The sequence below is a fragment of the Pelodiscus sinensis genome, unplaced genomic scaffold, assembly GCF_049634645.1.
Source record: "Pelodiscus sinensis isolate JC-2024 unplaced genomic scaffold, ASM4963464v1 ctg120, whole genome shotgun sequence".
Lineage (NCBI taxonomy): Eukaryota > Metazoa > Chordata > Testudines > Trionychidae > Pelodiscus > Pelodiscus sinensis.
In genome coordinates, this window is record NW_027466031.1 from 281,731 (window position 1) to 303,154 (window position 21,424).

The 21,424-nt window shown below is 70.0% G+C and overlaps 2 protein-coding genes and 1 long non-coding RNA gene across 4 annotated transcripts; 1 reads left to right on the forward strand and 2 right to left on the reverse strand.

Moving 5' to 3' along the window:
- Positions 1–108: 108 nt before the first annotated feature.
- SLC35A2 (solute carrier family 35 member A2) lies at positions 109–6,939 on the reverse strand. Its single transcript, XM_075918453.1, is given in 6 exon segments — positions 109–611; positions 3,557–3,765; positions 3,767–4,252; positions 4,350–4,501; positions 4,619–4,801; positions 6,822–6,939. Coding segments are annotated over 6 exon segments (1,110 nt in total). The 5' UTR covers positions 6,874–6,939; the 3' UTR covers positions 109–583.
- LOC142826073 (uncharacterized) lies at positions 2,196–2,614 on the forward strand. Its single transcript, XR_012900362.1, has 2 exons — positions 2,196–2,363; positions 2,405–2,614. It is a non-coding gene; the product is annotated as an uncharacterized LOC142826073 (long non-coding RNA).
- A 4,407-nt stretch (positions 6,940–11,346) lies between the features above and the next one.
- On the reverse strand, positions 11,347–16,804 carry PIM2 (Pim-2 proto-oncogene, serine/threonine kinase). 2 transcript variants are annotated; one of them, XM_075918469.1, is made up of 6 exons: positions 16,524–16,804; positions 16,174–16,280; positions 15,389–15,439; positions 14,380–14,752; positions 12,666–12,842; positions 11,347–12,138 (listed from the first exon to the last, which is right to left on the reverse strand). In XM_075918469.1, the coding sequence occupies exons 1-6, from the start codon at positions 16,561–16,563 to the stop codon at positions 12,005–12,007; spliced, it is 882 nt and encodes a 293-aa protein (XP_075774584.1). In that variant the 5' UTR covers positions 16,564–16,804; the 3' UTR covers positions 11,347–12,004. The 2 variants fall into 2 exon arrangements, with proteins under 2 accessions (XP_075774584.1, XP_075774583.1); XM_075918468.1 differs by having other exon boundaries at positions 11,357–12,174; positions 16,524–16,799.
- Positions 16,805–21,424: the final 4,620 nt, after the last annotated feature.

Sequence of the window (21,424 nt, forward strand, 5' to 3'; positions counted from 1 at the left end):
AACCCAGGAGTCCTTGCTCCCCCTTCCCCCCTGGTTCTGACCCCCATGCCCATCCCATGCGGCGAACCCAGAGGTCCTGCAGCCCCACAGATGACAGGACGCAGCAGCCTTGGTGTCAAGTTGCATGTTGAACAATAAATAGAAAAGGCCCGGAGGGAGTGATAAAAAGGGGCCATGACGCGTGGCTGCCCCATAACTACTGTTAGGGGACATTAATACTGTGCTTGCGGCCCCCCCTCCAAGCACCGGGGGGAGGGCTTTCAATAAGGGAGGGGCACCCCCTTCTGGGAGGTAGGAAGGGACTGGCTGCCTGCCTTTCAGACAAGGGGAAACTGAGGCAGGGCAAAGCAGGAAGGGCAGTGAGGTAGAGCTGGTGTGATCGCTCCTGCTCTAACCGCTAGACATCACTCTCCTCCCACTGGGGAGAGAACCCAGGTGTCCTGGCTCCCAGCCCCACCTTGCCTGATTTCTGGAAGCGGCTGGCAGGAGCCCAGGCGCCCCCCCGTAAACGTGCCCCCTCGGCTGGTCCCTGGTGGCCCCACGGCGGGCTGATGGGCGGGGAGGGGCCCGGTGCCTGCTGGGCTCAGGAGCCTTTCTCTTTACACGCCGGCCTGCAAGACAGAAAAGGGGGGTTGTGCTGGGGTGACTGGCGTGGCACAGCAAGAGAACACCCCCCCCCCCCCCGTGACTGGCAGGCCCCAGCCTAGCCTGGCAGGTGAGATTACAATGCAGTGGGGGGGGCTGGGAATCCCCCCCCCCCATCCAAAGGGGTCCTGAGTAGCCTGCTGGTCCCTGCCCCACCCCTCCCCGCAATTGGGGCTCAGGGCTAGTAAGCTCCCCCCATGCTCTTTGCTAATGGCTGAAATGGGGGGGCCTGGGGCTGGCACTGCCCTAGTCCACCCCCTCCCCTTGCACTCTGGCCGCCTGGGAAACTCTGCTTCCGCGCCTCAGTTTCCCTACTGCTGCCAACACACCCTTGGCCTATTTCACCTGGCAGCAGGGCAAGTCTCATCTGGGACTGTGCAGTGCCTTGCCCCGGGGGGGGAGGGGGGCGCACTGTGCAGTGTCCGGCCCCAGGGGAACTCTGCAAAGCTGGGGGGCAGCAGCAGAGATGGGAGATTTTACCACCTCAGGACTCGGCTCAGCACTGTGGGGCCTAGGGCAGCAGCAGGGTCACGCAGATGCAGGCTGTGTGGGTTGACTCCCCCCCCCCCCCCAGCTGTGCGGGGGCTGCTCACAGCAGCTGGTCCCCCAAGGGGGCACAAGGCCCTGCCACCCAGTGCCCACCCCCATGACTGGATCGGTGCCCCCTTGGGGGCCAAGTCCCACAGCCCACCCCCCGGCCGTTAGTAGGGTTAGTGGCCATGCAGGACCCCGACGCGCCCGGCAATCAGCGAGTGCTGCAGCTACATAAATACGCTTTATTCATCGCACGACGCCACCGCCAGGCGGGCGGCCAGTGTTACAGGCATGTAAAAACCCACCCCCAGAGCATACAAAACGTGGCAGCCAGCCCTCTGCACAGCAGCACCCTGGCTCCGGCACAGCAAAGCTGACGTGTCCCTGGCAGTCCAGGCCCACACACTTTGCTGCTGTAACCACTAGGCTCCACTCCCTTCTCACAGGCAGGGGGCCTGGTTCTCCTCTACCAGCACCCGCACCCCCCCCCCCCCCCAGAGCGAGGCAGAAAACCCAGGAGTCCCCGGTCCCAGCACCTGCCCCTCCCTGAGCCAGCTGGAGCCCAGGGCCGAGGAGCTAACCTTCGGCCGGCTTCCCCCATGCGCAGGGTCTCAGTCCCCCGCTAAGCCCGTGGGTGCAGCAAAGGGCCTGGCCTGGGCTGCCTTGGTGCAGTCGGGGCACTGACAGTGATGGGACTCCCAGCCCCCTCCCCAGTGAGAGAACCCTGGTGCCTACACCCCCCCCCCCCAACAGCACCAGAGACAGGTAAAATACCGCTCCTCTTCCGTCTGAGGTGAGGGCTAGAGGCAGACCCCAGCCGGGCTCCGTCGCCCGCGGCGCCGCTGGAGGCAGACCCCAGCCGGGCTCCGTCGCCCGCGGCGCCGCTGGAGGCAGACCCCAGCCGGGCTCCGTCGCCCGCGGCGCCGCTGGAGGCAGACCCCAGCCGGGCTCCGTCGCCCGCGGCGCCGCTGGAGGCAGACCCCAGCCGGGCTCCGTCGCCCGCGGCGCCGCTGGAGGCAGACCCCAGCCGGGCTCCGTCGCCCGCGGCGCCGCTGGAGGCAGACCCCAGCCGGGCTCCGTCGCCCGCGGCGCCGCTGGAGGCAGACCCCAGCCGGGCTCCGTCGCCCGCGGCGCCGCTGGAGGCAGACCCCAGCCGGGCTCCGTCGCCCGCGGCGCCGCTGGAGGCAGACCCCAGCCGGCTCCGTCGCCCGCGGCGCCGCTGGAGGCAGACCCCAGCCGGCTCCGTCATGCCACCGCAGTCTGTGAGGTCAGACACAGCTGGCGGGAAGGGGCTCACAGCGGGCAGGGGGCAATGCCTGGAAGCCCTGGCTGCAGCTCTCCCACCATCCCGCTCCCCACTGCCCCCCAGATGTGCCCACATCCTGCCCAGGAGATACTGAGTAGTGATTACTGGCAGGTCAGCCTTTCGCTGCCCCCTTCGAGGCCCAAAGAACTATGGACACACCGTGCCAGGGCAGCTCAGTCCTGGAATAGCCAGGGGGAACTGAGGCGCGGAGCTGGGGGAACGGACTCAGCTGAAAGTTACAAAGTCCTGGCTCTCAGCCCACTCCCCTCCCAAAGCCAGGAGTCCTGGTTCCCAGCCCCAATGCACACCATAGCAAAAGGGGGGGCACCAGAGAATGCTTCCAAAAAGGGGGAGCCGGGGGAATCCAAGGGCCAGCCCCGCCCCCCGCCACATGGGACAAACCATTGCTCTGCAGAGGGGTGATGTCTCCCACCCTACCAGCTTCCTACAGCTGAGCAGTTCACGTGGCACCGCGTATGCGTCTGTCCCTGGGGGAGGTGAGCCCCGCTCACCTCCCCCCCGTAGTGTCATTAAAAGCCGCTCCCAGCGGGAGGGTCAGCCCGCCTCAGAGAGGGGAGCAGTGTCGGAACAGGGGCGGAAATGGGGTGCAGACTTCCCCAGTAAAGACCTCTGCAGCCAAGGAGACTGGGAGGAGCCAGAGGCAGAAGGGGGCAGAGAATTCGGGGGGTCAAAGGCGGATGGAGGGGGCTCTCAGGAAGGGAGCAGGAGACTGTGTTGGGGGGGTGGGATCGGGGGACACCAGAGGGGGCTGAGGGTCAAGAGGAGGTGGGATCGGGGGGGCTAGGGAACTGGAGGGCAAGAGGAGGTGGGATCGGGGGGGCCCAGGGAACCGGAGGGCAGGGGGAGGTGGGATCGGGGGACACCAGAGGGGGCTGAGGGTCAAGAGGAGGTGGGATCGGGGGGGCTAGGGAACTGGAGGGCAAGAGGAGGTGGGATCAGGGGGGGCCCAGGGAACCAGAGGGGGTGGGATCGGGGGAGACCCAGGGAGCCGGAGAAGGGCGCAGGAGAGACCCCGCCCCCCCTCGCAGGCCTCACTTGACCAGCACTGACTTGGGCAGGAAGCCCGAGTCGGCAGGCTCGACGCCGCGTGGCAGGGGGGCGGCGGGCTCCTCGGGGGGGCGCCGGGGCCCCCCGGCCTTGGGCAGGCTGTACATGTAGACGGCGCCGATGACCAGCCCAGCCCCCAGCACGAAGGGCAGGCGCGGCTGGAAGCCGAAGAGGTACACGGAGGCCACGGTGGAGGCCACGATGGACAGCGAGGGTGGCGAAGCCCTTGAGGATGTTGTCCGCGTACTTCACCACCACGGCCACCAGCAGGCCGCCGAAGGCCTGGTTCAGGATCACGCCCCACACCAGCGGGCTGTAGCCGTGGAAGAAGCCCCGGGCGGCCACACCCGCCCCCTCGGCCCACCACATGCCCAGCAGCCCCAGCAGGGTCCCGAAGAGGCCCAGCTGCACGTTGCGCAGCCAGATGGAGGCCGAGCTGCCCTTGAGGATCTTCTCGAAGTAGACGCCGGCAAAGCCGGAGGAGAGGCAGGAGACCACCACAGCGGCCAGGCCGACAGCATAGCTCTGCGGGGCGGCCCCCGGGGAGCCGGCCCGGCCCCCCTGGCCCTGCTCCACCTGCACGATGGCCACACCGGCGAAGAGCAGCAGCAGGGACAGCCACTGCAGGCGCGAGAGGCTCTTGCGCAGCATCAGCACCGAGAAGACGGCCGTCGTCAGGATCTTCAGCTGGTAGGTGACCTGCGGGCGCAGGGGAGGGGTCAGGGCTGGGCGAGGGAGCCTGGCTCGCTGCTCCCTCGCCCAGCCCCCGGGCCCGGCAGCAGGGCTGGGGTCCCACCTGGAAGGTGGCTGCCGGCAGGTTGGAGATGGCCACGTACTGGAGGTTGTTCTGCAGCGTGTAGATCAGCGAGGGCACCGCCAGCTTCAGCGTGTCCAGGTACTGCAGCACCACGGCCTCATACAGGAACAGAGCGAACTGACGCACGGCGCCTGCGGGAGAGACGGGCACGGCTCAGCCGGGGGCGACCCGTGGGATCGGCGGGGCTCGGGGTCTGCCCGGCTCCCTGCGGCACGGTGCCCCCAGCGCCCCGCCCGCCGCCCGCCTACCTCGCTGCTGGAGGAAGATGAGCAGCAGGCAGGTGGCCCCCTTGAGGAGCTCGGCCATCACCACGGCCGTGGTGGCGAAGAAGGGCTCGCCGGGCAGGGTGCGCACGTAGCGGATGCTCAGGATGAGCGAGGCGTTCTGCACCACCAGCACCGCCAGGCTGACGTACTTCAAGCGACGGTTCCCTGCCGGGAGAACCACGACTCACCACGGGGCAGGCCGCCGGGCACCCCCAGCCTGGCACATGCCCCTCCCCGAGATCAGACCCCTCCTGGCCTTCCGCACACCCCTTCCCTGCAACACAGCCCCCAGCCCCCCGCACATGGACGTAACAGCATGCAGAATCCCCCCTGGCCCCGCCACAGCAGGGATGCATCTGGGGGCGACCTCCCGGAGCCCCCTTGCCACAGCTCCGCCTGGGCAAGGCAGAAATGGGGTGGGGAGCCTAGGACTGCACGGCCACCCTAAGCCATCCACAAACCTCTCACACGCCTGCTCTACCCCATGCCAGCCGCCACCGGGAGGGAGGGGCAGCGGGAAACGGCTGCCTGTAACACTGCGCAGGGCCACGGTGCAGCCACCTCTGGGGCGCAGCAGTGGGGAAGCCACCGCACACAATGCTGCCGGGGGATGGCTCGTCCTCTCCCACAGACGGTTTGAAACCTGCTCGTGTTCGGCCTGGCCAATTCCTCTCTGTATCATCTTGTGCCAAGCTGTCACTCAGCGGGGCCGGCGCCCACAGCCCCTCCCGCTCTGAACTCCGCTTCCTCGCACGAAGGCTGGCCAGGAGAGAAGGCAGGTGCCTGGGGCAGCCCCCGTCCCAGGGCACGAACAGTCCCTCTCCCGGCCGGAGGCCCCCGGAGCCTTTCCCCCCCCGCTCAAGCTTCCCAAGGCGCCCAGGCCTGTCTCCTCCTGTTAGCGGCTGGCAAGCTCCCCCCTCAGAGTTGTTATGATGCAACTACAAAGCTTAGCTCTGTGACGCGGCTCTCCGCTCCGCCTGGCCAGCTCCTCGCACCGTGGACCTCCTCGCCCACCGCACAGAAATAACCCGCGCTGAGCGCAGAGCAAGCGCCACCACAGACCCCGCCGTGACAAACCGGCAACAACGATCTGCCTGCAGCGCAGGGGCCAAGTAGCCACTGGGACTGGCAGACAGTCTCCCCAGCGGGGCTGTCGATCCTAGCAGTAAAGGGCCCGTCATGGAGCTACAACGCTGGTGATGCACTGCGGCTAATCACAACTCAGGCATCCTGGGCGAAAGGCAGGCACCCGCTGGGCAGCAATCCCCGTGCCTGCGAGCTGGGGGGGGGGTGTGCGAGAGAGAGTGTTAAAGAGTGTGTGACGGTGAGAGTGTGATTGTGTGTGTGTGAGTGTGTGAGTGTATGTGAGATAGTGAGAGTGAGTGTGAGTGACAGTGAGTGTGTGACGGTGAGTGTGTGATTGTGTGTGTGTGTGTGAGATAGTGAGAGTGAGTGTGAGAGTGACAGTGAGTGTGTGACGGTGAGTGTGTGATTGTGTGTGTGAGATAGTGAGTGTGACAGTGAGTGTGTGATTGTGTGTGTGTGTGAGATAGTGAGAGTGAGTGTGAGTGACAGTGAGTGTGTGACGGTGAGTGTGTGATTGTGTGTGTGTGTGAGATAGTGAGTGTGAGAGTGACAGTGAGTGTGTGACGGTGAGTGTGTGATTGTGTGTGTGAGATAGTGAGTGTGACAGTGAGTGTGTGATTGTGTGTGTGTGTGAGATAGTGAGAGTGAGTGTGAGTGACAGTGAGTGTGTGACGGTGAGAGTGTGATTGTGTGTGTGAGAGTGAGTGTGAGTGTGACAGTGAGTGTGGGCCTGGGTGTGGTGTGACTCAGCTGGGGCAGGCTCAGCAGGAAGCCGGGGCCGTGGGCGGGACCGACAGGGCCCAAGGGGAACCCTACGGCTGCCGGGGGGGGGGGATGTTGCCCCCAGCGCTGGGAAGGGCCCGGGAGGTTCCCGCAGCCCCGCGACACGGACCGGCCTGGCCAGGGCCCCCCCCCGCCTGGGGCCCCTCCCTCCTGCCCCCCCGCCTGGGGCCCCTCCCTCCTGCCCCCCGGCCCTCCCCCCCCGCCTGGGGCCCCTCCCTCCTGCCCCCCCGGCCCTTCCCCCCCCGCCTGGGGCCCCTCCCTCCTGCCCCCCCGGCCCTTCCCCCCCGTCCGGACCCCCGCTCCCCCCGGGTCTCACCCCCCGCGGCCGCCTGGTCCCCGCCGCCTGCGGGCCCCCCCGCCGCTGCCATGATGGCAACTGCCCGGCAACCCGCGGGCCCCGCCCCGCCGCCGCTTCCGCATCCCCCACTTCCGCTTCCGGCTCCGCCACCGAGAAGCGGGTCATAGAGCGCAGGGGGGACGAGCCAGAGGGGAGCCCGCGGGGGGGGGGACACCATAGAGCGCAGGGGGGACGGGCCAGAGGGGAGCCCGCGGGGGGGGGGACACCATAGAGCGCAGGGGAGACGGGCCAGAGGGGAGCCCCCTGGAGGACCATAGAGCGCAGGGGAGACGGGCCAGAGGGGAGCCCCCTGGAGGACCATAGAGCGCAGGGGAGACGGGCCAGAGGGGAGCCCCCTGGAGGACCATAGAGCGCAGGGGGGACGGGCCAGAGGGGAGCCCGCGGGGGGGGACCATAGAGCGCAGGGGAGACGGGCCAGAGGGGAGCCCGCGGGGGGGGGACCATAGAGCGCAGGGGGGACGGGCCAGAGGGGAGCCCGCGGGGGGGGGACCATAGAGCGCAGGGGGGACGGGCCAGAGGGGAGCCCGCGGGGGGGGACCATAGAGCGCAGGGGAGACGGGCCAGAGGGGAGCCCGCGGGGGGGGGGGACCATAGAGCGCAGGGGGGACGGGCCAGAGGGGAGCCCGCGGGGGGGGGGACCATAGAGCGCAGGGGAGACGGGCCAGAGGGGAGCCCGCGGGGGGGGGGGACCATAGAGCGCAGGGGGGACGGGCCAGAGGGGAGCCCCCTGGAGGACCATAGAGCGCAGGGGAGACGGGCCAGAGGGGAGCCCCCTGGAGGACCATAGAGCACAGGGGGGACGGGCCAGAGGGGAGCCCCCTGGAGGACCATAGAGCGCAGGGGAGACGGGCCAGAGGGGAGCCCCCTGGAGGACCATAGAGCGCAGGGGAGACGGGCCAGAGGGGAGCCCCCTGGAGGACCATAGAGCGCAGGGGGGGCGGGCCAGAGGGGAGCCCCCTGGAGGACCATAGAGCACAGGGGAGACGGGCCAGAGGGGAGCCCCCTGGAGGACCATAGAGCGCAGGGGAGACGGGCCAGAGGGGAGCCCCCTGGAGGACCATAGAGCACAGGGGGGACGGGCCAGAGGGGAGCCCCCTGGAGGACCATAGAGCGCAGGGGAGACGGGCCAGAGGGGAGCCCCCTGGAGGACCATAGAGCGCAGGGGAGACGGGCCAGAGGGGAGCCCCCTGGAGGACCATAGAGCGCAGGGGGGGCGGGCCAGAGGGGAGCCCCCTGGAGGACCATAGAGCACAGGGGAGACGGGCCAGAGGGGAGCCCCCTGGAGGATCATAGAGCGCAGGGGGGACGGGCCAGAGGGGAGCCCCCTGGAGGAGCATAGAGCACAGGGGAGACGGGCCAGAGGGGAGCCCCCTGGAGGACCATAGAGCGCAGGGGAGACGGGCCAGAGGGGAGCCCCCTGGAGGACCATAGAGCGCAGGGGAGATGGGCCAGAGGGAAGCCCGCGGGGGGGACCATAGAGCGCAGGGGGGACGGGCCAGAGGGGAGCCCGCGGGGGGGGACCATAGAGCGCAGGGGGGACGGGCCAGAGGGGAGCCCTCGGGGGGGGACCATAGAGCGCAGGGGGGACGGGCCAGAGGGGAGCCCTCGGGGGGGGACCATAGAGCGCAGGGGGGACGGGCCAGAGGGGAGCCCCCTGGAGGACCATAGAGCGCAGGGGAGACGGGCCAGAGGGGAGCCCCCTGGAGGACCATAGAGCGCAGGGGGGACGGGCCAGAGGGGAGCCCCCTGGAGGACCATAGAGCGCAGGGGGGACGGGCCAGAGGGGAGCCCGCGGGGGGGACCATAGAGCGCAGGGGAGACGGGCCAGAGGGGAGCCCGCGGGGGGGGGGGGACCATAGAGCGCAGGGGGGACGGGCCAGAGGGGAGCCCGCGCGGGGGGACCATAGAGCGCAGGGGAGACGGGCCAGAGGGGAGCCCGCGGGGGGGACCATAGAGCGCAGGGGGGACGAGCCAGAGGGGAGCCCGCGGGGGGGGGGGGGGACCATAGAGCGCAGGGGGGACGGGCCAGAGGGGAGCCCCCTGGAGGACCATAGAGCGTAGGGGGGACGGGCCAGAGGGGAGCCCCCCGGAGGACCATTGAGCGCAGGGGAGACGGGCTAGAGGGGAGCCCCCTGGAGGACCATAGAGCGCAGGGGGGACGGGCCAGAGGGGAGCCCCCTGGAGGACCATAGAGCACAGGGGAGACGGGCCAGAGGGGAGCCCCCTGGAGGACCATAGAGCGCAGGGGAGACGGGCCAGAGGGGAGCCCCCTGGAGGACCATAGAGCGCAGGGGAGACGGGCCAGAGGGGAGCCCGCGGGGGGGGACCATAGAGCGCAGGGGGGACGGGCCAGAGGGGAGCCCGCGGGGGGGGGACCATAGAGCGCAGGGGGGACGGGCCAGAGGGGAGCCCGCGGGGGGGACCATAGAGCGCAGGGGAGACGGGCCAGAGGGGAGCCCGCGGGGGGGGGGACCATAGAGCGCAGGGGGGACGGGCCAGAGGGGAGCCCGCGGGGGGGGGGGGACCATAGAGCGCAGGGGAGACGGGCCAGAGGGGAGCCCGCGGGGGGGACCATAGAGCGCAGGGGGGACGAGCCAGAGGGGAGCCTGCGGGGGGGGGGGACCATAGAGCGCAGGGGGGACGGGCCAGAGGGGAGCCCCCTGGAGGACCATAGAGCGTAGGGGGGACGGGCCAGAGGGGAGCCCCCCGGAGGACCATTGAGCGCAGGGGAGACGGGCTAGAGGGGAGCCCCCTGGAGGACCATAGAGCGCAGGGGGGACGGGCCAGAGGGGAGCCCCCTGGAGGACCATAGAGCACAGGGGAGACGGGCCAGAGGGGAGCCCCCTGGAGGACCATAGAGCGCAGGGGGGACGGGCCAGAGGGGAGCCCCCTGGAGGACCATAGAGCACAGGGGAGACGGGCCAGAGGGGAGCCCCCTGGAGGACCATAGAGCGCAGGGGGGACGGGCCAGAGGGGAGCCCCCTGGAGGACCATAGAGCGCAGGGGAGACGGGCCAGAGGGGAGCCCGCGGGGGAGGGGGGGACCATAGAGCGCAGGGGGGACGGGCCAGAGGGGAGCCCCCTGGAGGACCATAGAGCGCAGGGGGGACGGGCCAGAGGGGAGCCCGCGGGGGGGGGGACCATAGAGCGCAGGGGAGACGGGCCAGAGGGGAGCCCCCTGGAGGACCATAGAGCGCAGGGGGGACGGGCCAGAGGGGAGCCCGCGGGGGGGACCATAGAGCGCAGGGGGGACGGGCCAGAGGGGAGCCCGCGGGGGGGACCATAGAGCGCAGGGGGGACGGGCCAGAGTGGAGCCCCCTGGAGGACCATAGAGCGCAGGGGGGACGGGCCAGAGGGGAGCCCGCGGGGGGGGACCATAGAGCGCAGGGGGGACGGGCCAGAGGGGAGCCCGCGGGGGGGACCATAGAGTGCAGGGGAGACGGGCCAGAGGGAAGCTCGCGGGGGGGACCATAGAGCGCAGGGGGGACGGGCCAGAGGGGAGCCCGCGGGGGGGGACCATAGAGCGCAGGGGGGACGGGCCAGAGGGGAGCCCGCGGGGGGGACCATAGAGCGCAGGGGGGACGGGCCAGAGGGGAGCCCCCTGGAGGACCATAGAGCGCAGGGGGGACGGGCCAGAGGGGAGCCCGCGGGGGGGACCATAGAGCGCAGGGGGGACGGGCCAGAGGGGAGCCCCCTGGAGGACCATAGAGCGCAGGGGGGACGGGCCAGAGGGGAGCCCGCGGGGGGGACCATAGAGCGCAGGGGGGACGGGCCAGAGGGGAGCCCGCGGGGGGGACCATAGAGCGCTGGGCTCTTGGGTTCTCTGCCCAACTCTGGAAGTTGGCCTGGGCAAGGGGTCGCTGCAGGGAGCAGCCCTGCTGGGGAAAGAGCCCCATATCCTCATTTCCTGCCCCCCCCCGTGCCCCTCTTCCCATCCCTAAGTCCTCAGTGCTGCCCCACTTCCTGCCCCCACCCCTGCCACCTCCTACACTGCCCCACTCCTTGCCAGCCATCCCCCATGCCTCCACCAGTGCCCCATAGCCAGCCACTGCCCTACTCCCCACCCTCCTAGCCAGCCAGCCCCACCACTGCCCCAGTCCCCCAATCTTCACCCCTGACCCACTTCCTGCCTCCACCCCAGCCACCCCCTACACTGCTCCACTCCCAGCCAGCCAGCTAGCCCCACAGCGAGCCACTGGCCTACTCCCCACCCTCTGAGCCAGCCCCCACCACTGCCCCACTCCCCAGCCCCCCAATCTTCACCCCTGCCCCACTTTCTGCCTCCACCCCCTACACTGCTCCACTCCCAGCCAGCCAGCTAGCCCCACAGCGAGCCACTGGCCTACTCCCCACCCTCTGAGCCAGCCCCCACCACTGCCCCACTCCCCAGCCCCTCAATCTTCACCCCTGCCCCACTTTCTGCCTCCACCCCCTACACTGCCCCACTCCCTGCCAGCCTCCACCACTGCCCCACACCCAGCCACTGCCCCCCTCTCCACCCTCCCAGCCGGCCCCCACCGCTGCCCTGGTGCTGAGTGGGAGCCAGCGCCTGAGGGACATGCCCCCGCCCCCGCGAGCTCTGCTGCCCAGCTGGGAGGGGAAGTCGGGCGCGGCCCAGCAGCAGGCGGCGCAGGGAAGGCGGGTCCACGGGGACTGACGTGGGTGACAGCTGCTAAGTGTGCGTGTGTCACCGCTGGATCCGGGCGCGAGGTCCTTGAGGTGCCAGGATTTCCGGAGCCAGGACAAAGCCTGTTTTATTGAAATCGATTTTTCCGCCTCCCAATTCTGTACAGAATTGGTGTGAGTCAGGCGAGCGCCGGGGTCCCCCCGCTCTCAGCCCAGCGAGCCCCGCCTTGGGGGGAGCATGGGGGGCTGGCGATGGGGGGTAGAACCCCCCACCCCCGCCCTATGGGCCGGCCCAGAGCGGAGCGGCAATACACAAGTATTTACACGTCCAGAGACGGCTGATCGTCCAGAGGGACCAGAATCCAGCCCTCTCGCGGTGGGGGGGGGCTCGGGGGTTCTCGCCCCAGCCCCAGACGCCTGTAAAACCAGGCGAACGCTGCTCTCGGCTGGGCCCAGCTGCCTGAGGGTGACGGGGTCCCCACGGGGGCGTCCCCGGCCGGGCTCAAGCCAAGTCTTTCAGCAGCTGCTGTTTCCAGCGGTGCCACGGGGGGGCGCTGGGCTCCGCGCGTCGCCCTCCGGCTGGTACAGGGGGTCCGGCTGCAGCCAGGGGTGCTGGAGAAGCTGCTCCAGGCTGGGCCGGTCTGCGGGCTCTGGGGAGAGGCACCAGCGGATCACGTCCTGGCAGCCTGCGGGGGCAGGGGGACAATAACGTTGGAATGGGGGGGGGGGGGCCGTGTGCGGACGCAGTTCCCCGCAGGGCCAGCAGAGGGGGCACAACTGGGCAAAGTGGGGGGGGGGGCCGCGCCCCCGGGGCCCAGCGAGGGGCAGAAAGAGCAATACCCCAGCGGGGAGGAGCGAGGGGCACAGTGGCCTGGCGGGGGAGGGGACACGGGGCACATTGGCGCAACGGGGGAGGGCGCAGCGGCCCGGCGGGGGGGGGAGACTCCAGCAGGGGAGGGGCCTGGCCCAATGGGGGGGGCCCAGCGGGGGCAGGACTCCAGCAGGGGCGGGGCCCAGCGGGGGCGGGGCCTGGCCCAATGGGGGGGGGTCCAGCGGGGGCAGGACTCCAGCAGGGGCTGGGCCTGGCCCAATGGGGGGCAGGACTCCAGCAGGGGCGGGGCCTGGCCCAATGGGGGGCGGGGCCCAGGGGGGCGGGACGCCAGCAGGGGGCGCTCACCCTCAGACAGGGTGTCCGGGAAGCTGGGCTGGGCGGCCAGGATCTCCTCGTCCCGCTGGAAGGGCACGTCCCCGCAGGCCATGTCGTGCAGCAGGATGCCGAGGGACCAGACGGCGGCCGGCAGCGCGTGGTACTGCTGGGCGCCGACCCACTCCGGCGGGCTGTACACACGGGTGCCTGGGGGGCAGGCAACGGTCAGCGCTGCTGCTCCGGGCCCCCAGCCTGCCCCGCTGTAACCACTCGCCCCCACTGCCCTCCCAGAGCGGGGAGAGCCCCAGCCCCCACCCTGCTCTAACCACTCGCCCCCACTGCCCTCCCAGAGCGGGGAGAGCCCCAGCCCCCACCCTGCTCTAACCACTCGCCCCCACTGCCCTCCCAGAGCGGGGAGAGGACCCAGCCCCCACCCTGCTCTAACCACTCGCCCCCACTGCCCTCCCAGAGCGGGGAGAGCCCCAGCCCCCACCCCTGCTCTAACCACTCGCCCCCACTGCCCTCCCAGAGCGGGGAGAGCCCAGCCCCCACCCTGCTCTAACCACTCGCCCCCACTGCCCTCCCAGAGCGGGGAGACCCCAGCCCCCACCCTGCTCTAACCACTCGCCCCCACTGCCCTCCCAGAGCGGGGAGACCCCAGCCCCCACCCTGCTCTAACCACTCGCCCCCACTGCCCTCCCAGAGCGGGGAGAGCCCCAGCCCCCACCCTGCTCTAACCACTCGCCCCCACTGCCCTCCCAGAGCGGGGAGAGGACCCAGCCCCCACCCTGCTCTAACCACTCGCCCCCACTGCCCTCCCAGAGCGGGGAGAGGACCCAGCCCCCACCCTGCTCTAACCACTCGCCCCCACTGCCCTCCCAGAGCGGGGAGAGGACCCAGCCCCCACCCTGCTCTAACCACTCGCCCCCACTGCCCTCCCAGAGCAGGGAGAGCCCCAGCCCCCACCCTGCTCTAACCACTCGCCCCCACTGCCCTCCCAGAGCGGGGAGAGGACCCAGCCCCCACCCTGCTCTAACCACTCGCCCCCACTGCCCTCCCAGAGCGGGGAGAGGACCCAGCCCCCACCCTGCTCTAACCACTCGCCCCCACTGCCCTCCCAGAGCGGGGAGAGGACCCAGCCCCCACCCTGCTCTAACCACTCGCCTCCACTGCCCTCCCAGAGCGGGGAGAGGACCCAGCCCCCACCCTGCTCTAACCACTCGCCCCCACTGCCCTCCCAGAGCGGGGAGAGGACCCAGCCCCCCACCCTGCTCTAACCACTCGCCCCCACTGCCCTCCCAGAGCGGGGAGAGCCCCAGCCCCCACCCTGCTGTAACCACTCGCCCCCACTGCCCTCCCAGAGCGGGGAGAGCCCCAGCCCCCACCCTGCTCTAACCACTCGCCCCCCACTGCCCTCCCAGAGCGGGGAGACCCCAGCCCCCACCCTGCTCTAACCACTCGCCTCCACTGCCCTCCCAGAGCGGGGAGAGGACCCAGCCCCCACCCTGCTCTAACCACTCGCCCCCACTGCCCTCCCAGAGCGGGGAGAGGACCCAGCCCCCACCCTGCTCTAACCACTCGCCCCCACTGCCCTCCCAGAGCGGGGAGAGCCCCAGCCCCCACCCTGCTGTAACCACTCGCCCCCACTGCCCTCCCAGAGCGGGGAGAGCCCCAGCCCCCACCCTGCTCTAACCACTCGCCCCCACTGCCCTCCCAGAGCGGGACGAGGCCCCGGGCCCCTCACCGTCGAACTCCGTGCAGGCCGAGTCCCGCAGGAGGGCGCTGGAGCCGAAGTCGATGAGCTTGAGGCGGCCGCTGCGCAGCTCCACCAAGATGTTCTCGTCCTTGAGGTCCCGGTGGGCCACCCCGCGGGCGTGGCAGTGCCCCACGGCCTCCAGCACCTGGCGGAAGAAGTACCGGCACTGCCCCTCGGCCAGGGGGCCCCGCTCCGTCACGTAGTCAAAGAGATCCTGGCACGGCTCCGGCCGCTCCAGCACCAGCAGGAAGCCCTCGGGGGCCTCGTACCAGTCCAGGAGGCGGATCACGCCCTGGTGCCCACCCCCGGCGCCGACCCGCTTCATCAGCGTCACCTCCTGGGGCACCCGCAGGCCGCTGGGCTGTGGGGAGACAACGCAGGGGGGTGGGCAAAGAGAACCCAGCCCCTCCCTCTGCTCTAACCACCAGGCCCCGCTCCCTCCCCAAGCTGGGGACAGAAGCCAGGCGTCCTGGCTGCCAGTCCCCTCTACTCTAACCACCAGGCCCCGCTGCCCTGCCAGAGCTGGGGGAGAACCCAGGAGTCCCGGTGCCCTACTCTAACCACTAGACCCCATTGCCCCCTCCCGGAAACCGGGGTGTGAACCCAGCGGCCTGGCAGTCAGGGCCCCATGCTGCAGGGGGCAGTAGAGGTTGCAGCTATTTCTCTGGTAAACCACCTTCAGCTCATAGACACGCCTCCTTTCCTTGGAGCCAATGGGGAAGGAGGAGACTGGTTTAATTTGCATACCCGGGTCCCAAGGACCAAAGCGCCCTTCTGAGGACCTGGGGGGCGGATTTTGCTTCTCTCTGCCCCTCAATAAGCGCCCCAAGCCCCCAAGGACGGACTCGGACGCCTCGTGTGCCACGGGGGGGGGGAACTTCCCGAGGGGGAACACCGACCCGTTGAGAGCACCCCAACCTAAGGAGCACCGGCTGCTCAACTAAGGCCCCCTCCCCCACGGCCACGCGCTCCTCGCCCCCTGCCCTGGGAAACCTACCAGCTTGGCCCAGCGGACCACCTTGTGCTTGGCCACGTGTTTGATGGCGACCTGCAAAGAGGGACACGGATCAGGCCCTGCTCCATCCCCCCACCCCCGTCAGTCCCTGCCCCCCTGGAGGGGACAGACCCCGCCCCATTCCGCCCCCCGTCAATCCCTGCCCCCCTGGAGGAGACAAACCCCGCCCCATTCCGCCCCCCGTCAATCCCTGCCCCCCTGGAGGAGACAAACCCCGCCCCATTCCGCCACCCGTCAATCCCTGCCCCCCTGGAGGAGACAAACCCCGCCCCATTCTGCCCCCCCGTCAATCCCTGCCCCCCTGAAGGGGACAGACCCCGCCCCATTCCGCCCCCCGTCAATCCCTGCCCCCCTGGAGGAGACAAACCCCGCCCCATTCTGCCCCCCGTCAATCCCTGCCCCCCTGGAGGGGACAAACCCCGCCCCATTCCGCCACCCGTCAATCCCTGCCCCCCCTGAAGGGGACAGACCCCGCCCCATTCCGCCCCCCGTCAATCCCTGCCCCCCCTGGAGGGGACAGACCCCGCCCCATTCCGCCCCCCCTGGAGGGGACAGACCCCTCCCCATTCCGCCCCCCGTCAATCCCTGCCCCCCTGGAGGGGACAGACCCCGCCCCATTCCACCCCCCCATCAGACCCTGCCCCCCCTGCAGAGGACAGCCCCTGCCCCATTCCCCCCCCAGCCAGCCCCTGGGCCTGGTGGAGCCCCCCCCAGGGGACAGCCCTGCCCCATCCCCCCCGGGGAGAGCCCCTGCCCCGGGATCTCACCTGCAGCCCGTCCGCTGCCCGGCGCCCCGCATAGACGGTCCCGAAGCCGCCTTTCCCCAGCAGCCGCCCCCTCTGATACGCGGCGTCGAAGGCGTCTTTGTCCTTCCCTGGGGCAGGGGACAGAGTCACCCCGGGCCCCGGCTGCAGCCCCCCCGGCCCGCCCCGAGTCAGGCCGGGGCCCGGGACTCCTGCTGCCCCGGCCGCAGCCAGACGGGGGCGCGTTCGCGTGGTGCCCAGTCTCCGCCACGGGGCACAACAAAATTCATTCCGCACACGGGCGGGAAGGTCGGTCCCGGCGCCCGGGAGGGAGGGGGGTCCGGGGGGTGCCCGCGGGCCGGGCCGGCTCTCACCTCCGGGGCCGTGGCGCCCCTCCATGCCCTTGGGCAGCATCTGCCCCTCACCGCAGCCTCGGGCCGCCGCCGCCGCCCCGAGAGTAGCTCAAGCCGGACTCCCGCCACGCTGGTGCTGCCTCGCTCCGCTACCCGCCGCCAGCCAACCAGCGGCAGCCTCGTTTGCTTAGCCCCGCCCCGGGGGTGGGGCTGCAATATGCAAATGAGTTCAGGAAGCGGTGGGGGGCAGGCGAGGTGAATTTCCAGGAATCGGAGGGGGCGGGAGAACTCGGTCACGGAGAAACCATTTCCCCCCCCTCACCTTTGTCACCCTCGGTGGGGCCCGCTGCGCCCAGGCACCTGCCCCCCCCTCGCTCTAACCACTAGGCCCTGCTCCCCTCCCAGAGCTGGGGGAGGATCCAGGAATCCTAGCTCCCAGCCCCCCTCCCCCTAGGATCTACCCCATAGACCCCACTGCCCTCCCAGAGCTGGGGAGAGCCCACCCCCCAGGATCTACCCCATAGACCCCACTGCCCTCCCAGAGCTGGGGAGAGCCCCCCCAGGATCTACCCCATAGACCCCACTGCCCTCCCAGAGCTGGGGAGAGCACCCCCTCCAGGATCTACCCCATAGACCCCACTGCCCTCCCAGAGCTGGGGAGAGCCCACCCCCAGGATCTACCCCATAGACCCCACTGCCCTCCCAGAGCTGGGGAGAGCCTCCCCCAGGATCTACCCCATAGACCCCACTGCCCTCCCAGAGCTGGGGAGAGCACCCCCTCCAGGATCTACCCCATAGACCCCACTGCCCTCCCAGAGCTGGGGAGAGCCCACCCCCAGGATCTACCCCATAGACCCCACTGCCCTCCCAGAGCTGGGGAGAGCCTCCCCCAGGATCTACCCCATAGACCCCACTGCCCTCCCAGAGCTGGGGAGAGCACCCCCTCCAGGATCTACCCCATAGACCCCACTGCCCTCCCAGAGCTGGGGAGAGCACCCCCCAGGATCTTCCCCATAGACCCCACTGCCCTCCCAGAGCTGGGGAGAGCCTCCCCCAGGATCTACCCCATAGACCCCACTGCCCTCCCAGAGCTGGGGAGAGCCCCCCCCAGGATCTTCCCCATAGACCCCACTGCCCTCCCAGAGCTGGGGAGAGCCCCCCCAGGATCTACCCCATAGACCCCACTGCCCTCCCAGAGCTGGGGAGAGCCCCCCCCCCAGGATCTTCCCCATAGACCCCACTGCCCTCCCAGAGCTGGGGAGAGCCCCCCCCCAGAATCTACCCCATAGACCCCACTGCCCTCCCAGAGCTGGGGAGAGCCCCCCCAGGATCTTCCCCATAGACCCCACTGCCCTCCTAGAGCTGGGGAGAGCACCCCCCCAGGATCTACCCCATAGACCCCACTGCCCTCCCAGAGCTGGGGAGAGCCCCCCCAGGATCTACCCCATAGACCCCACTGCCCTCTTTGAGCTGGGGAGAGCCCCCCCCAGGATCTACCCCATAGACCCCACTGCCCTCCCAGAGCTGGGGAGAGCCCCCCCAGGATCTACCCCATAGACCCCACTGCCCTCCCAGAGCTGGGGAGAGCACCCCCCCAGGATCTACCCCATAGACCCCACTGCCCTCCCAGAGCTGGGGAGAGCACCCCCAGGATCTACCCCATAGACCCCACTGCCCTCCTAGAGCTGGGGAGAGCACCCCCCCAGGATCTACCCCATAGACCCCACTGCCCTCCCAGAGCTGGGGAGAGCACCCCCCCAGGATCTTCCCCATAGACCCCACTGCCCTCCCAGAGCTGGGGAGAGCACCCCCCCAGGATCTACCCCATAGACCCCACTGCCCTCCTAGAGCTGGGGAGAGCCCCCCCAGGATCTACCCCATAGACCCCACTGCCCTCTTTGAGCTGGGGAGAGCCCCCCCCAGGATCTACCCCATAGACCCCACTGCCCTCCCAGAGCTGGGGAGAGCCCCCCCCCCAGGATCTACCCCATAGACCCCACTGCCCTCCCAGAGCTGGGGAGAGCACCCCCCCAGGATCTACCCCATAGACCCCACTGCCCTCCCAGAGCTGGGGAGAGCCCCCCCAGGATCTACCCCATAGACCCCACTGCCCTCTTTGAGCTGGGGAGAGCCCCCCCCAGGATCTACCCCATAGACCCCACTGCCCTCCCAGAGCTGGGGAGAGCCTCCCCCAGGATCTACCCCATAGACCCCACTGCCCTCCCAGAGCTGGGGAGAGCCCCCCCAGGATCTACCCCATAGACCCCACTGCCCTCCCAGAGCTGGGGAGAGCACCCCCCCAGGATCTTCCCCATAGACCCCACTGCCCTCCCAGAGCTGGGGAGAGCACCCCCCCAGGATCTACCCCATAGACCCCACTGCCCTCCTAGAGCTGGGGAGAGCCCCCCCCCAGGATCTTCCCCATAGACCCCACTGCCCTCCCAGAGCTGGGGAGAGCCCCCCCCCCAGGATCTACCCCATAGACCCCACTGCCCTCCCAGAGCTGGGGAGAGCCCCCCCCAGGATCTACCCCATAGACCTCACTGCCCTCCCAGAGCTGGGGAGAGCCCCCCCCCCAGGATCTACCCCATAGACCCCACTGCCCTCCCAGAGCTGGGGAGAATCCAGGAGTTCTGGCTGCCGGGGCGCTGTGCTGGTCCTTCCACTGTCCAGCTCCTAAAGCCCAGAGCAGAGCTGCCCCCAGGCCCTGGCCACTACGCTGGTCACACGAGGCGGCAGGAGAAGCCCTGGAGGGCGAGCCGGGGCAACTGCCCCCCTCCCCCCAGGCTGCCCTCCGGGTGTGCAGGGCAAAACCCCAGCTCCTCTTCGCGTGCCCGGCCTCCAGGGGCAGGAGGGAGTCAGGGCCCCTCCCCCCAGCCCTGCCGGCACCCCCCACTCCGCCCGCCGCCCCTCCCCCCAGCCCTGCCGGCACCCCCCCACTCCGCCCGCCGCCCCTCCCCCCAGCCCTGCCGGCACCCCCCACTCCGCCCCTCCCCCCAGCCCTGCCGGCACCCCCCACTCCGCCCCTCCCCCCAGCCCTGCCGGCACCCCCCACTCCGCCTGCTGCCCCTCCCCCCAGCCCTGCCGGCACCCCCCACTCCGCCCGCACCCCTACTGTAACATGCTGGCGGCTGGCCGGGCCTAGGGCGCAGCAGGGTGGCTGGGTTCTGTCCCAGCTCCGGGTGGGCGTGGGGCAGCCAGTGGAGGGGGCAGGAACTGGGCCCCTTGAGGACAAAGAAACCCACCTGTCGGCCGCCCCCCCCCCAGGTCCTACCAAAGCACACCCAGGGCCAGGGGGCAGAAGGCCCGGGGAGGTGTGAGCGGCCATGGGGAGCTGGGGGTCCAGCACCTCGCTCCAGCCCCATTGACAGCCCCCTTCCCCTCCCGCCAGGAGAACACCCAGGAATCCTGGCGCCCTGACTTCCCAGCCCCCCTCCCACAGCCAAGAGGCCTCCAGCCCCGTCCACCCAGGACAACCCACCACAAATTCTTTCACTGGGAAGCTGTTTGGTGCCAGGCCTAGGCTGTGGCAGGCGGGGGGGCGGGGTAGGGAGGGCGCACCCAGACCCAGACCCAGACCCCCTTTCAGTCCAGGGTGGTGGGGACAGTGTGTCCGGGGGGCCCCGGCTCAGCTGCACAGGGGGGCGTGTCTGGGCCAGGGCCCCCATCGTAGCTGGTGCGTGTGTCTGAGCTAGGGGCCCCCTCTCAGTCGGGGACGTGGGGGGGCGGGTGCATGCCAGGGCCCTCATCTCCGCTGGCCTGGGTTGTGCTTGGGTGTCTGCTAGCCCGGCTCTGTGGGGGGGGTACTAGGCCCTGTCCCAGCCCGGGGGCAGGAGGAGGAAGGTACGTGGGGGCTGAGCCTTGTCCCTGCTGGGGGGGGGGCAGTGCATGTGGGGGGCTAGGCCCATCGCTGCCAGTGTGTGTGTGTGTGTGTTGGGGGGAGGGGGAGGTACATGGAGGTCAGGCCCTATCCCTGTGAGTGTGTGTCCCACAGCTGGGGGGGAGGGGGAGGTACATGGAGGTCAGGCCCTATCCCTGTGAGTGTGTGTGTGTGTCCCACAGCTGGGGGGGGAGGGGGAGGTACATGGAGGTCAGGCCCTATCCCTGTGAGTGAGTGTGTGTGTGTGTGTGTGTGTGTGTCCCCCACAGCTGGGGGGGGAGGGGGAGGTACATGGAGGTCAGGCCCTATCCCTGTGAGTGTGTGTGTGTGTGTGTGTGTGTGTTGGGGGGAGGGGGAGGTACATGGAGGTCAGGCCCTATCCCTGTGTGTGTGTGTGTGTGTGTGTGTGTCCCACAGCTGGGGGGGAGGGGGAGGTACATGGAGGTCAGGCCCTATCCCTGTGAGTGTGTGTGTGTGTCCCACAGCTGGGGGGGAGAGGGGAGGTGCCTGGAGGCTGGGCCTTGTCCCTGGTGGGGGTGGGGGCTAGGCCTTGTCCCGGGGGGGGGGGCGGGGGCATGTGTAGAGGCCAGTCCCTGTCCTTGCAGGGCAGAGGGGTCTACACCAGGCCAGGCCTTGGCACCTCTGCGGGGGGGGGGGGAGGTTCCCACACGCTGCTCCTCGGGTGCTGGGGTCGGCCGGGGCCTGGCCTGCAGGCGGGAGGGTGGGAGCCCAGCACCCTTGGCCTCTCCCTGTCGGGGCCCAGTCTGCCCCCCTGGGCTGCGCTCGCCCGGCTGAGGGCCTGAGGGACAGCTGGAGCTGCACACGGGTGATGAACACAGGGGTGGGGGCCAGGACTCAGGCTGCGTACACAGTGGGGGGGGGAGAGAACTCAGGCTGTGTACACGGGTGGGGGGGGGTGAACCAGGCTGAATACACCGGTGGGGAGGGGAAAGGACTCAGGCTGCGTACACCAGTGGGGAGGCAGGGAACTCAGGCTGTGTACACCGGTGGGGGGGAGAGAGAAGACTCAGGCAGCATACAC

Coding starts and splice junctions, on each gene's coding strand:
- PIM2 (XM_075918468.1), bottom strand. CDS start 16,563: ATGCTGCCCAAGGGCATGGAGGGGCGCCACGGCCCCGGAG. Junction 15,440..16,173: donor GGGCAGCGGACGGGCTGCAG/GTGAGATCCCGG, acceptor CCCTCTTTGCAG/GTCGCCATCAAACACGTGGC. Junction 12,843..14,379: donor GGCCTGCACGGAGTTCGACG/GTGAGGGGCCCG, acceptor CCTGCCCCCCAG/GCACCCGTGTGTACAGCCCG.